Source organism: Sinocyclocheilus grahami, unplaced genomic scaffold (assembly GCF_001515645.1).
Source record: "Sinocyclocheilus grahami isolate Dianchi unplaced genomic scaffold, SAMN03320097.WGS_v1.1 scaffold314.1, whole genome shotgun sequence".
In the NCBI taxonomy this organism is placed as follows: domain Eukaryota; kingdom Metazoa; phylum Chordata; class Actinopteri; order Cypriniformes; family Cyprinidae; genus Sinocyclocheilus; species Sinocyclocheilus grahami.
Window position 1 is genome coordinate 540,461 of NW_015505493.1, and position 15,929 is coordinate 556,389.

At 34.4% G+C, this 15,929-nt stretch overlaps 1 protein-coding gene across 1 annotated transcript; it reads right to left on the bottom strand.

Moving 5' to 3' along the window:
- Positions 1-2,598: 2,598 nt before the first annotated feature.
- Positions 2,599-15,667, bottom strand: LOC107601895 (neuromedin-U-like). Its single transcript, XM_016294246.1, has 9 exons — positions 15,574-15,667; positions 10,371-10,423; positions 9,898-9,945; positions 8,813-8,872; positions 8,587-8,616; positions 6,970-7,044; positions 4,397-4,450; positions 2,931-2,989; positions 2,599-2,715 (listed from the first exon to the last, which is right to left on the bottom strand). Exons 1-8 carry the CDS (start codon positions 15,665-15,667, stop codon positions 2,954-2,956), a joined length of 450 nt encoding a protein of 149 aa, XP_016149732.1. The 3' UTR covers positions 2,599-2,715; positions 2,931-2,953.
- Positions 15,668-15,929: the final 262 nt, after the last annotated feature.

Consider the following 15,929-nt stretch of genomic DNA (forward strand, 5'->3'; position numbering starts at 1 on the left):
TGTTGGGTCAAATATGGACTAACACAACTGTTGGGTTAAATTTTGCTTACATTTTTAAATGAGCTTTTTAACCCAACAGTTGTGTTAGTCCATGTTTGACCCAACATTGGGTTGAAACAACCCAGCATTTTTTAGAGTGTAGATACATAATAAATACACACAGTACACACACATATTATGCAAAAAAAAAAAACAGCACTAGTTGCAACCACTTACCTTAAAAAAACATTTAGTAAATTCAGTTAATCATTTTTTTCAGTGTACAGTTAACTTAAAAAATGATAGTTTTCTTCATAATTTTGGTTGTGCATGTGTGAGTTAAAACTGCAAATATTGCAAATAAAACAACTAAAACGAAGGATGAAAGAGAAGATGATTCTTTTGGTATTACGTTTTTAAATTAAGCTAATTATGCTTCTATTATAAAAATGTATTAAGTTTCAGAAGAATAAAGTAATCAGAGTTCCAGGGTCCTGGGTCACTTCAATTTACAACTAACCAGCAATGTTTGTGTTTCTAACCCAAATTAGATGATAACAAGATAAGCTTGAACAGGTCCAGTGTGTGTTTCATTTGTGTACTCCTCTCATACCTTTGGATTGATTGCGTTCGACGTCTTTTCACAGCCCCGAAGCTTCCTTTTTCACACTCAGTCCCCTACAAAACACCCACTACAGGACTAATGTGTTTTGAGTCGTACCCTCTGGGTCTGTCTGTCTAGAAGCGGAGATCTTCCTCATGTTCCCACTCTTAGTTTGTGTCACGTTTCTTAAAGGAAATGCAGTCACGATCCATGACGTAACCTACTTTGTTATTTCAGGCCCCAGTTCATCCTCACAGTATGACAACAGCTTAATAAATATATGTGTTTATGACAACAATAGACCATAAGCAAGATTTTACTAAACCGATAAAGAGATGTTTATCAGAAAGGATGCAGTTCATGAAACATGCTGTTTAGATGTACAAATCCAATTAAAATGGCAGTGATCGGAAGTGAAGTTTGATGAATGCTTTTTGACTAATCGTTGTAGATAGCGGGATAACAAAAACACACATTCATCAAGAGAAAGAGAGAATGAACCAGAGTCGCACTAGTGCTGTCAATAAATAAATGGAGAGGGAAAAAGTTTTATTTCGTTGTTCTTTGGTAGCATTCCAATATACAGTAAAACACAGTGAGTTTGGTCAAAATCACACTGCCACAATGAAGAAATATTTGATAATGCTTTTAATTCAAAAGACATGGCACAGTTACACAAACAGGAATGTTTGAACAGATAATAGACTTTATTTGGATTCTAACCCAATGTTGGGTCAAATATGGACTAACCCAACTGTTGGGTTAAATTTTGCTTACATTTTTAAATGAGCTTTTTAACCCAACAGTTGTGTTAGTCCATGTTTGACCCAACATTGGGTTGAAACAACCCAGCATTTTTTAGAGTGTAGATACATAATAAATACACACAGTACACACACATATTATGCAAAAAAAAAAAACAGCACTAGTTGCAACCACTTACCTTAAAAAAACATTTAGTAAATTCAGTTAATCATTTTTTTCAGTGTACAGTTAACTTAAAAAATGATAGTTTTCTTCATAATTTTGGTTGTGCATGTGTGAGTTAAAACTGCAAATATTGCAAATAAAACAACTAAAACGAAGGATGAAAGAGAAGATGATTCTTTTGGTATTACGTTTTTAAATTAAGCTAATTATGCTTCTATTATAAAAATGTATTAAGTTTCAGAAGAATAAAGTAATCAGAGTTCCAGGGTCCTGGGTCACTTCAATTTACAACTAACCAGCAATGTTTGTGTTTCTAACCCAAATTAGATGATAACAAGATAAGCTTGAACAGGTCCAGTGTGTGTTTCATTTGTGTACTCCTCTCATACCTTTGGATTGATTGCGTTCGACGTCTTTTCACAGCCCCGAAGCTTCCTTTTTCACACTCAGTCCCCTACAAAACACCCACTACAGGACTAATGTGTTTTGAGTCGTACCCTCTGGGTCTGTCTGTCTAGAAGCGGAGATCTTCCTCATGTTCCCACTCTTAGTTTGTGTCACGTTTCTTAAAGGAAATGCAGTCACGATCCATGACGTAACCTACTTTGTTATTTCAGGCCCCAGTTCATCCTCACAGTATGACAACAGCTTAATAAATATATGTGTTTATGACAACAATAGACCATAAGCAAGATTTTACTAAACCGATAAAGAGATGTTTATCAGAAAGGATGCAGTTCATGAAACATGCTGTTTAGATGTACAAATCCAATTAAAATGGCAGTGATCGGAAGTGAAGTTTGATGAATGCTTTTTGACTAATCGTTGTAGATAGCGGGATAACAAAAACACACATTCATCAAGAGAAAGAGAGAATGAACCAGAGTCGCACTAGTGCTGTCAATAAATAAATGGAGAGGGAAAAAGTTTTATTTCGTTGTTCTTTGGTAGCATTCCAATATACAGTAAAACACAGTGAGTTTGGTCAAAATCACACTGCCACAATGAAGAAATATTTGATAATGCTTTTAATTCAAAAGACATGGCACAGTTACACAAACAGGAATGTTTGAACAGATAATAGACTTTATTTGGATTCTGTCTGTACATTCAACATCACAATTCAATAGAGGGGTGTAACGTGACGTTTCAAGGTTGACTGGCTCTGGATCAGGACACCTGCAGGACGGGGTCTGGTGCTGCTGAAAATATTCATCAAAAATGTTTTTTTTAAAGACTTTAACAGATTCACTAGTATTAAAAAAATTTGTTTTTCACAGGTTTAATGTACACGAGTTTCTGTATTTTTGCCCTGTGAGATTAAAGTGACTCTAGACCCAGTGCACATGTAAGAAACGCATTGAAAAAAAGTATGGCTTAAACTGATTTTTCTCATTTGTAAAATAAAAAAAAATACCTGATTTTTCAATTCTTATTGTTTTACACATACTCATCAGATCTTCTTCCATTTCGTGGCTGCAGAAAAGAACAGAGAAAAATACTTACAGAAAAGTGTTTTTTCGAGTAATAAGAAAAAATAGTATCTTTAAAATGTGAAATACTGTAGGTCAACTAAAAATAAAACTATTAGTCATTTTCATAATTAAAATAAAGGTGACATAAAATACAACATTAAGTAAGCATTTACAGGTACATCTCAATAAATTAGAAGGTCGTGGAAAAGTTCATTTATTTCAGTAATTCAACTCAAGATTGTGAAACTCGTGTATTAAATAAATTCAGTGCACACAGACTGAAGTAGTTTAAGTCTTTGGTTCTTTTAATTGTGATGATTTTGGCTCACATTTAACAAAAACCCACCAATTCACTATCTCAACAAATTAGAATACTTCATAAGACCAATAAAAAAAACATTTTTAGTGAATTTTTAGTGAAATTCCTTGACACGTCTGTGTGTGGTGGCTCTTGATGCCTTTACCCCAGCCTCAGTCCATTCCTTGTGAAGTTCACTCAAATTCTTGAATAGATTTTGCTTGACAATCCTCATAAGGCTGTGGTTCTCTCGGTTGGTTGTGCATCTTTTTCTTCCACACTTTTTCCTTCCACTCAACTTTCTGTTAACATGCTTGGATACAGCACTCTGTGAACAGCCAGCTTCTTTGGCAATGAATGTTTGTGGCTTACCCTCCTTGTGAAGGATGTCAATGATTGTCTTCTGGACAACTGTCAGATCAGCAGTCTTCCCCATGATTGTGAAACTGAGAGACCATTTTGGAGGCTCAGGAAACCTTTGCAGGTGTTTTGAGTTGATTAGCTCAGGTCACCGTATTCTAATTTGTTGAGATAGTGAATTGGTGGGTTTTTGTTAAATGTGAGCCAAAATCATCACAATTAAAAAAACCAAAGACTTAAACTACTTCAGTCTGTGTGCATTGAATTTATTTAATACACGACTTTCACAATTTGAGTTGAATTACTGAAATAAATGAACTTTTCCACGACATTCTAATTTATTGAGATGCACCTGTAAACTTCAAAACTTAAATGAAAACTAAATATGTTGCTTTGCCACCTAACTGAAATATGTAAAGTATTAAAAAACTAAGAGATAATAAATAAATTAAACATAAAATTTTACTAAAATGCATGAACAATGAACAAAACAAGTTAGTATGTAAATATCATGTAGGATTGGAAGGAACCAAAAGTCATAATTTAACAATTCTGAAAAATACATATTTCTATTTTGAATTAATTGGTATTTTTTATTTTTAACTAATCTGAATATTATGGAAAACTACCCCCCTCAATGCCTATGATGGTTACAGCACTGTACATTGCTTTTCTACTAATGTAAAGAAGATCATTCAATTTCCATGTTGTGCTGAACAATAAACAGTAGTCATTCATATTATAACCTACCCGATAAAGGAAGTATCCTCTGCTCTGGATCCGTCCGGGCCCCTGAAGGTCATCCTGTGCACAGAAGGAATTGTTATCACACCACACTTTCTGACGTTGCTACCAAACTTTGTGTACACAACTTTGACTAACTCAGTCATCAGAGGTCTTCAGATGAATCAAAGGTTTGATGACGGCAGTGTTGTTAGGGGTTAAAAAGCTTTATCTACCCAACAATATCCATCAGGACCATTTCCTGTGTGAGAGTGAGGCAGTCATGTACTCTTGTTCAGTTTTGTCTTTTACCCTTATAGCACAAGAACACTTTTAGCGTACAATTACCTCTCAAATGGAGGGGAGCAATTAATCTAAGGTTGAGCCATTTCACATCCTGCACATACAATTAGATGGACTCAAACTCATGCATCCTTGTGTGTGCACAAGCACGGCTTACATAATACAGAAATTAATACTTGTAAATACAACAAAAAAATAAAAGGTACATATTAAAAATAGCCTTCTTACATTGGGAATTATAGTAAATTAATAAATATTAAATTTAAATTAAATGTAGTATACTCTCTATACAAGAAATATATAGTGCATAAATTAATATATCATTTTTATTATCATTTTAAAAAATATTTGGGGAGCAGCGATAAATTAACACTTATTTTTCATTAAAATGATCAAGACATTTATAATGTTACAAAAGATTTTTTTTTTTTCAAAAAAATGTTCGTTTGAACTTTCTGTCCATCAAAAAATCCTAAAAAAAATATTATCACGGTTTCCACAAAAAATATTAAGCAGCACAACCGTTTTTAACAATGAGAAGAAGAAGAAGAAGAAATCTTTCTTGAGCAGCAAATCAGAATGATTTCTGAAGGATCAGGTGACACTGAAGACTGGAGTAATATCAGCTGCAAATATCACCATAGGAATAAATTACATTTTAAAATATATTCAAATAGAAAACAGGCATTTAAAATTGTAATACTATTTCACAATATTGCTATTTTTATTTATTTTTAATTAAATAAATGAAGCCTTGGTGGGAATAAGAAACTTCTTTCACACAAATCTTATCAACCTCAAAGTTTTGAATGGTACCATATGTAATTCAAAAATGAATAATTAATTAGTGAATAAGACAACCTTATTTCCAGCATCAACCAGAGAAAGAGAGATAGGTTGTCCAGTAGTGGTGTATAAACACAGATACACACAAATCTGTCTGTTTTAATAATAATTAACACTTAGTACTTTAATAATTAACACTTAACACTTAATTAAATCAACAATTACTGATGGTCAGAAAAGAAGCCCTAGAGCTAAATCATGATGAGATATTATCAAACAGCATATGGCATTTCATCAAGCATCACAGAGGACTGAGAAGAACAGACACATGAACGTCCATCTAAATTTAAGTTGTTTTTGGTCAACTATTCATGCAATCACCACGTCAACTGTATGTATTTTTTTAACCTTTAAATAGGCTATCAGTTTTAAAGTAATACTGGTGGTACACTGACTTCTAAGATGGCGAATAGCTTGTTTATTTTTTACCACACGCTCCCCAATAATCTCTTCTGGGAGTAAAGGTCCTTGCACACTGAATCCAAAATTTTCGTATGCGTTTTTCGGTTGTTTTTTTTCGTATTCGACATCCATTCCTATCAAAATGCTTGCTACGGATGCGAAAATGCAGAAAATCGAACCGGATCTGATTTTTTTTATGATGGACGAAAGTTTCGGAGGCAGTGTGTAAATGTGATTGACACAACGTGAGCTCGTATTTATTTTTTAATGTGCGAATGACATTTAGTTTGATGAGCAGGTATGGAATTCTGCGAAAAAAGGATGAATTGCTTTACGGCAGCAACAAACGCACATGTGCAGCTATGCACTGTAATTATGACAGCGAAATCCACTTGCATCACTGTAGGGGGCTCCAAAAATACACAAAGCTACATATAAGTGCTGTAATATTTAACGGCAATGGACTCTATTTATTTCCAAGACCATGGAAAAACTCTTGAAAACTCATTAGCAGAGGCGGACAAAGTACTCAACTCCATTACTTGAGTGAAAGTATAGATACCGCTGGTCAAATATTACTCCATTACAAGTAAAAGTTGTAAAGACAGATTTTTACTTAAGTAAAAGTACAGAAGTACTTGCTTTTAAAAGTACTTAAGTACCAAAAGTAAATTTCCTTTTTTACAGTGGGTACGGAAAGTATTCAGACCCCCTTAAATTTTTCACTCTTTGTTATATTGCAGCCATTTGCTAAAATCATTTAAGTTAATTTTTTTCCCTCATTAATGTACACACAGCACCCCATATTGACAGAAAAACACAGAATTGTTGATCAATTACATAATTAGGTGACAAAATATGAATTATTTCTTATGTTTAGTACAGCTAAATGTCCTAAACTTGAATTTTGAATACCAACCCTGGACATACAGTATTTAGTCACTTACCCAAACTAAATATTGCTTTAGTAGTTATTTTAGTTGTTCTCAGGGTGTCATACTCACAGCGCTAATGTAGTCTGAATGAAGGTAAGCATGCAGGATACATACATTTAATTTCATTCTCCTGCTTCTTCTTCTGGCAAGCTGGGGTATGAGCTCCAGAAGAGGGTGCAACACAGTAGACTGACACATACACATATATAGAGAGATATCATGAAGACAGACATGGAGAGATATGAAAACCATGAACATCTGTTCCTGGCGACTGGCCAGGGGTCGCAGAGAGGATTCATTTAATACACACGTGTCTGTCCTCAGTGCGACTCAGTGTTCATTTTGCACACACGGTGCATTGATGTTCAGTAAAAACGCAGTCACATGCAGGCCATGCCAGAGCACATGACAACATACAATGTGAGGGAGTGTTTAAAAGCAACATATAGCAATTTGTTACAAATATGCAGTACATTTGGCTGCATATTTGAAACGAATCTCAACTGGCATAGAAATATTTTAAAATGTAAAATGAATCAATAAATGTCTGTATGATACACGTTTAAAGAAGAAATGTGGTTAACATGCAAGGAATGGACAGTTGGGAGGAAAAGACACTGAACACTTCCTCTGACTGCATCAACACAAAATGGCATGTCAATTCAATTTGGAATTAAAATTAAAATTAGGTTCTATTCTGTTTTGCGTTGCTGCCAAAATTCTGATATTAATTCACAAAAAAAAAAAAATCTAATATTTCAAGGGAATATCTAGTGCAAATGATAACATTTAGGTTATATTTAGGGAAGAAAGTAATTTATAAAATCAATGTAATTATTTTCTGTTTCTGTCATAAGTGTGAATGCTGTCAAGGAGGAATCAAAGGATATCAGAGGTTACATGCATGCAATGGGAACTGAAGAGTAGATAATTTTAAATACTGTATGATGATAATCTGATAATTATCTGAAATAATCTGAATACTAAAGATGCATTTAGTGGTCTGCTATTTTTGCTATTAGACTTAGTGGAAACATTAAGATAATATACAGGTAAAATGATCAAATAATTTCAAGTAAAATTAATATTTTATATCCACATATTTATTTTATTTTATTTTATTTATTTATTTTGCAGTTACTTACATTATCCTTTATATCCAGTTTCCTAAGAATGTGGCTATATTGCATTTTGATTTTCCATTACCTTGGCCCAAAAGGGAAATGTGCAGTGGCCTAAAATACCATTTATTTCATTCACTTGAGCTTTAATTAATGAGTATTATATCCCTAATTAGGATATGCAGTTGGGTGTGTTATTGAAGACAGTGCAGCGTAGCAACAGTGGCTGAGTGTTAAAAGCAACATACACTTAAACAACCCGTGAGGTAACCTACCGTCCCATCTGACAATCCTGCACCGTTCGGTTTAGTGTAATGAAATAAAAACTACACATACATGTATAGACACACAAATACAAAACCCAAACAGAAGTTACACAAACACCAAAAATCAATAAGACAAAAACATGAAAAACATTCATAGAATGAAAAAAAAACAATATCCATAAAAAAAAGACATTATCCGTATAAAAAAAACATACAATTACAATCAAACATACATGAATAGACAAAGATAAAAGGATGCTGATGTTATGGTGTCACTGAATTGTCATTGCACTGAATGTGTCTGATACGACCTCAAATTAAGACTGCAAATGTCATACACTCACCCTTTTGCTGGTCTCTCGAGCTGTGATCTCCTGCATGTACAAAAAAAAAACAGAAAAATGAATCGTCTTTTCATTAATCGATGCATTACTATATGGATAACTAGACCCAGACAGATTTTTGCACAACTATTTAATAAACAAATACGCAAAGGTTGGCGATGATGTGTAGAATATTTGTGAAATCTTCTGCGTGTGCTGATTGTATGTGGGCATGAATAATATTCACCTCCGATTTTTGCAGTGATCCCAGCATTAGGAAACACAGGTCCTCCAGGACATCAGATGTCTGGCAAAGGTTAAAAGAAATGGAAATGGAAAGTTTAAGCCTTTTACTGTGCTTATAATCCTTAAATAATTCACTGTTCCGGGAAAAAAATTATCAGCATTTTTTTTTTTTAAATGCTTGTAAATCGGAAGGCCATTATGCTATATTATTACCAAATTCTGGATTCAATCTTTTTGCCAGCTTGTTTTCTTTCATTTTAACTTCTTTTCGTTTTATGGATCAGATCTCTGTAGAGCCGCTTTATAGCTTCAAATGAGTTTATTATTGATGAGTTTTGCAACATCAACACTGTTATTGAACTGAGATGAATCAACATGGAATTGACTTGAGCTGAATAACAATACTGTCTTCATTTGAGCTGTTTAATGCTGAACTGAACTTATTTTAAATTATTGAACTTTAACAGTTCAACTGAACTGAATCAACAAATGAGCTGACTGGAACTGAATTAATGTCAATAATTTCTTGCCACAGCTGCTTTACAGCAGAATTTGAATTGGTCTTATATTTGGTGAAGTTAGAATCACTGATTCTGTTACTTCCCCATTTAAAACTGTAAATCTGCCTTGAAACAATCTCTATTGTGTAAAGCACTATATAAATAAAGGTGACTTGACTTGGGCTCTCAAAAACTCAGCTCAGATCTCTGAGGCCTATGACCAGTCAGTTCCAAGAGAAATGCAAATCTAATCAAAAGAAAACAAGTTGACAAAAAGATTGAATGAACTAAAATTGTAACGGTTCAATACGTCCAGAACACAATATGAGTGTTAAACATTTGTGGCTGAGCCAAATGAGTCTGCCTTGTACTGAAATTGTTGATGGTGTTAAATTATTGAAATTAATTGTTATAGAAAAGCACAATTCACTTGGTTCACTGGGATTCACAGAGCAGTTAGCCATCTGTTAGCACAAAGTTTCTCTATATTTCTCTTTTACAGTTATGCCATAATCCACTCTCGGTTTGGTTCCTCAATAATACACAGTAGCTGTATTGCAAATGGCAACAACGCTGCATTACTCACTCTAAAGGATGGGTCTGCAGAGAGGTAGAACGAGCACAGTTCAGTTATCTACAACAAAAGAGAAATTCAGTTGTAATTTTAGGGCTTGCATAAATGAAGATTCAAAGAGCAAACTCAAAATGAATCACATATCATTTATGTGTTGCGCTGTTCATTTCAGCCCATGGCCATAAACATGCATTAAACCGTGCTTTCATATCCCAGCCTCTAGATCCCCGGGTTTACCCTTAATTTCTCACGTGCACACAGTTAGCACATGTAAACAAAGCACAGACGTAATCATCACCTTAGAGAGTAAAGTTAACAGGTATTGAAACTGAACAAATATAAGTCATTTATAATAAACTTTTGTCTCTGAGCAAATTTGTATATAACTAGAGGCAGTATAGATAGGGATTTATTGGGAGAGTTAATCTATATGGTAAAAATGAAAGAGCTCATAAGTACGTTTATTGACAGTAAATCATACACACCTGGGTTAGTAACTGCTCATGCCCTATTGAAGGATTCAAGAGCACTGGATCACCTGCAATCCATGCAGAAATCATTATTACATATATTCCAATAATAATGTTTAGTGTTGTATGAATTTTGCATGGAAAAAAATCATGTTGTTGACACATTGAATTCTACAAAGCATACTCTAGTTTTGTCCACTTATAATGATTCCAAAGTCTCCATTGGTCATAATTATTTGGCCAGTGAAATCAATCTGGAAGCCTTGACAGCTGTAATCTTTGTGAGGTTTAGTTGTACAGGTCGGAAATTAATTACCTCTGCTTATCGATTTTCTTGTTTTTGGTGATTTTGACTTCTTGCCTCAGTGGAATAAGCTCCAATTTAACTGAGTTTGTTTATTGATCTGTTGTATAGGTCTCTCAATCTGGCTTTCCTTTTTGAACCATTACTGTCAAAAGGTGTTTTCTGAGAATGATTTATGGGACCTGTTTAAGACCTGGAAAAAGTGAGATCAGTCGGCTGTAACTAGTCAAAAACAACCACAATAACAAACAATAGTAAAGACCCCCCCAAAAAAGAGAAAAGGTCAAATCTGTTGTTATAAACTTGCATCTCTTATGACATTTAACAATCAGTGCTGATGGTATAATTTTATCTGTGTATTAATAAATGAGTCAAATAGTTGTCAAGGCTACTAATCTGTCAGCATCTGTCCTGGCATTTCTGGATTTCTTACATTGTTATAATATTATTCAAATTCTTGTGACATCACTGCTGTCAAAACTGACTCCACTGTGCAATAATATTCTCACAATAATTCCTCTCAGTGACATCATAATTATCAGTTACGCGACTGAATCTAATTTGGTGATATTGCTCTTGGTGTATAGAGCGAATTCTTTATTCCTATACTGCAGATGATCAAGCAGATGATCATTTTAATCCTTGTGGTGTAATGATTATTCACAAAATGAATCATATGCGTAATACTGTTTCTCATTTTGCAGGTTTAATGGGAAACATCCAGCATTTTTTATTGTGCTAATTAGATTCAACCTAACAAGGCACTTTAACAGAATCCACTGCCCCACGTATATGCAGTAAGCTCTTAGCTAATGCATCACAATGACGCATTCCTGCTTATTATCTACTGACACACTAATGCAGCACATTTTGAACCACAGACAAGAGTTCTAAGCCTTCAATAAAGATCAAAATTATTTTCAAACATGAAATCAGTAAAAAGTCAATCTAAAGACAAGATAAAGACAGAAGTCGCAGTGGTGGACAGCAACAGTTGTTTTTTAATACCTGTTGCGATATTTATGTATTCCATCCATTTAATTTGTCACAATAAAGGTCATAATTTCTACTTGATCTTTATACATATATAAAACATTTTATCCTCATCAGTAATTTAATCCAGTGTGATTAAGTGGAATGAACTGAACTGTGCAGATTTTTACATTTATACAAGTACACTTTTATATATACCCTAGTAAAAAAGTTATATATTTAAAATACATTTATTTCATACTACGTGTAGTTCAAATCTATTAATATATTTACTGACATATCGCTTGAGACTTAAACTTTCTTTGGAGTACTACTTGTGCACAATGCACATTTCTCAACAATTCTTATTAATTAACCTAAAATGTCACTATTGATGAGGATTGTATGGTTTTTTAATAATCTCGTTTTTTAAATGCAAGATATTTAAAGTGTACCTAAAGTACACTCGCAATAGTTCCACTTTAGCACAATCAAATATACTTCAGCTACTTCTGCACAGTTAAAGTGCATTAGGCACAAAATTAGTTCGTCCAATTTAGCAGACTTTAAGTATACCCGTTTAGAATAGCAAAATTACAACTGCAGGGTATTTTTATTAATACATAATATGTAAATGCATTTGCAGTATACTTAGCATGAAATAAATGCATTTCAAATACATTTTTGTATATATATATCAACAATGAATGATTGGTTTTAAAAATCACTGTTTGAGATATTAAATGATCTCAAACTAACTGATCTTCAAAAGCTTCTTTTTGATTGTTACTGTTTGATTTGTAAGGTTTCCAGAAAAATATAATGCCACACACACACACACACACACACACACACACACACACACCATGTCTGGTCACCCACAGCCACATAATCACTGTGTATACATCTGACATAACAGAACCAGGAAATAACAAGTTACTTAATTAAAAAAAAAAAAAATTATTCATAAATGTTTTTATCAATTCATAAAACACATAAATGCTATTTAACAGCATAGCGCCACTGGGAAATATCGGCTAAATATCAAAGTGAATAAATAATCAGTGAATATCTCTTACAAGAGGGTTATTGCTGGAGTTTTGGAGGATTGGGACTCGATGACTGAGTAGCTTCAGGAGGCCTGAAATAAATATAATGAGAGCTTTCGCACAGGTTAAAGAGATAATTTATTCGGCAAGAGGGACAGGAGAGGAATGAGGTAGGAGTGAAATTAAGAGGATTAATCAAAGAAGAACATCAAGAAAACCAGACTGCAGTCAAAACAGACAGGTGAGATGGAAACACATATAATGCACATTAACTAAATGAATATGTGATTCATCCTATATGGTGATTGAAAAGTAACATTAGCATGAGCAATTGTTAATCACCAAAGTCAGAAGTGAGTCACCATATATTACATGTAGGATTTCCCTGTAGTTTTCACACTACATTGGAAATGATATATGTAGGATTTTCCTTGCAGTTATTTAGAATAAACTTTAACATAAAAACTGAATTTATTTAATCGACCACTCACTTTTTCTGATGAATAACAAAAGCAGTTTTATTTTAAAAATAGGTTTAATTTTTCACTGTTTTGTGAAGAAGAAAAAAAAACTTAATGGACTTTTTGCCCTATTATCAAACACTTTTGATTTCAGAATAAATTATTAATGCATAACAAATCCGCTTGTGCATGGATTCTAATATGAATCAACCACCAAAACATAAATGAAAACCTACTTGCAAGTGCATTTTTAAGGTTTAGTTAACCCAAAAATAAAACTTCATTTACTCAGTCTTGTTCCAATCTTTTATTACAGGACCATAAAAAAGATGGATGGGGATAAGAGGAAACCCCAAAAACGTTAAGGTACCACATGTCTGTAATTCTTATGAAGCTCTTTATTTACACTACAGTGTCAGTAAAGTGCAATAGCTTTAGGTTAATGGATGGGGCAGAGTGTCAGATAAGATTAATTAAAACAAGTGGCAAGAGATGATTTATTGTGTTTGGTGGGGGGGGGGGGGGGGGGGGGTTATTGGCTTATGTAGGCTACCGTCTCACTTATTGGGCAACTTGGGGTCTCTGTGACCCAGGAGCACCATGGGAAAAATGTGACTCAGCTTCAAGCTAAGTGATTAAAGTATGACTCACACAGCAAGTTTATCAGCATTCATCTCTCCCGTCATACATCCACTCATTTCCCCACCCATTCCTACAACACCACCTACACACTCCCAAACACGTTTCCCCAACAGTATTTAGTTTGCCCAGCAGTTTTAACACACAAAGTTATGCCTGTTGGATCAATATATGGAAGGCAACATAATGTAAAACATGTAGCATCGGAGTAATTTGCCATTTAGAGAGTACATGTTGTGCCTGACTCTTAACATACAACACATAAAGAGCCTCTTATGTGCGATGATTACAGAACACATGTTGGATTTTCAGTTATCATTATGAAATAAAACAGCCCTGACATCCTGCGTCTGGCTGTTGTTTCCGAACAGCTGAAATGTTTTTGAAATGTTGTGCTTTTATACTGAAAAAATACATCCAAAGCCTTACAAATGAGTCAGTAGACCTAAACAAAAACATTTCCAGCTTTTATACCCTGAAATTTTTGGGAAATAATTTACTCCACGGTAAACATACTCATACCCATAAACATCCATTTATAAATGTCAACAGTCATTTACTTTAATGCGAAAATGGTGGTATCTTTTTCACTGTAAAAAATGACAGTGAATTTAACGGTAAAAGACTGTAAAAATGCTACAGTAAAAATGCTACAGTATTTTTGGGAAATAATTTACTCCACGGTAAACATACTCATACCCATAAACATCCATTTATAAATGTCAACAGTCATTTACTTTAATGTGAAAATGGTGGTATCTTTTTCACTGTAAAAAATGACTAAAAATGAATTTAACGGTAAAAGACTGTAAAAATGCTACAGTAAAAATGCTACAGTAAAAACCTGTTAAATGATAAACGGTAAATTCCCCTACTATATACGGTGAAAAATTGTATTGGACATTACATGTATTGGACATTAATTTTACGGTAGTATACTGTTTTTGGAAGTGAAAAAGACCGTATAATTTACAGTGAATAACCGTAAATTGATATTCCCAGAATTCCCTCCGTTACATTTCAAATCTGATGATTTTTTGTTGAAATAACTATGTTTCTTCTTAGTTTTTTTCTTATCAGTTTTGTATATTAGGGTTGTGTGTTACACCTAATGTTGTTAAATGAATGTTTATTGCATTATTTCAGTTTCATGTGTGAATGACACTGTGCACCTTCTATATATGTTATGATCTAAAAGCTGCTTGTGATGGGCTTTGGTTCATCATGTGACTTTCTCATCACCACCTGCATTTGGTGGTTATCAGTGTATTGCAAAGGTGCAAAACAGATTTCAGTACTTCAATAGGTTGGTATATTAACATTATATCAGTTAATGAAATTACGGTATTTAACTGTAAATTTACGGATTTTTTGTACCGTTGTTTACCATGAAAAAAGAACGGGTAATTAACCTTATCAATATGGCAAGATACTGACATTATGACATTATGACTTCACAGCAGTCTTGGAAAATCAATAGGTAGAGAGCAGCTGCACACAATGTAGCCGCATCTGATAAGCCGATGTAATTAATGCTTCCGCTGAGTACGGCTACGGCATCAGAAAGGGAACTCCAGCCTGAGGGAATAAACACTGATATTTCAGCGTACTAATCAGAGGCCGTGGTGTCTTTCAGATGGACAAGGAGTTTATCAGGCAGTGTGCTCTGCAGAAACTAAATGCTTTAGTCCAGGCATGGGCAAACTCTGTCCTGGAGGGCCAGTGTCCCTGCAGAGTTTCCCTGCGTTCCATTCGGAAGGGCTCTAGGGCCCTAATCCCTTCAAAGGGGTTACGCTCCGGAGTGAAAGCTTCGAAGGATTGAAGGGTGTAGGGGTTTCTTGAAGTGCCCTTCTGCGTCATCACCCCGTGTCCATATGGAGGCGCCATCATCATGCATCTGCGCAAAGAATCATGGGGGTCGAAGTGTCCATCAGTTGTTCCCTTCGAAATCCTTCATTCCGAAGGGCCCTTTGAAGTGGCCAGTTTTGAGCACTTCGGTTTGGAACGACCCTTCAATATGAAGAAAACACTAGCATTAATTCTGATCAGGATTTTTCTTGAGAAAACGAAGACAGTCTGACGTTCGTCGTAGGAGAAGTCACACTGCAAGACTGTGCGCCAAATCTTCTGACACTGCCAGAATTTCGTC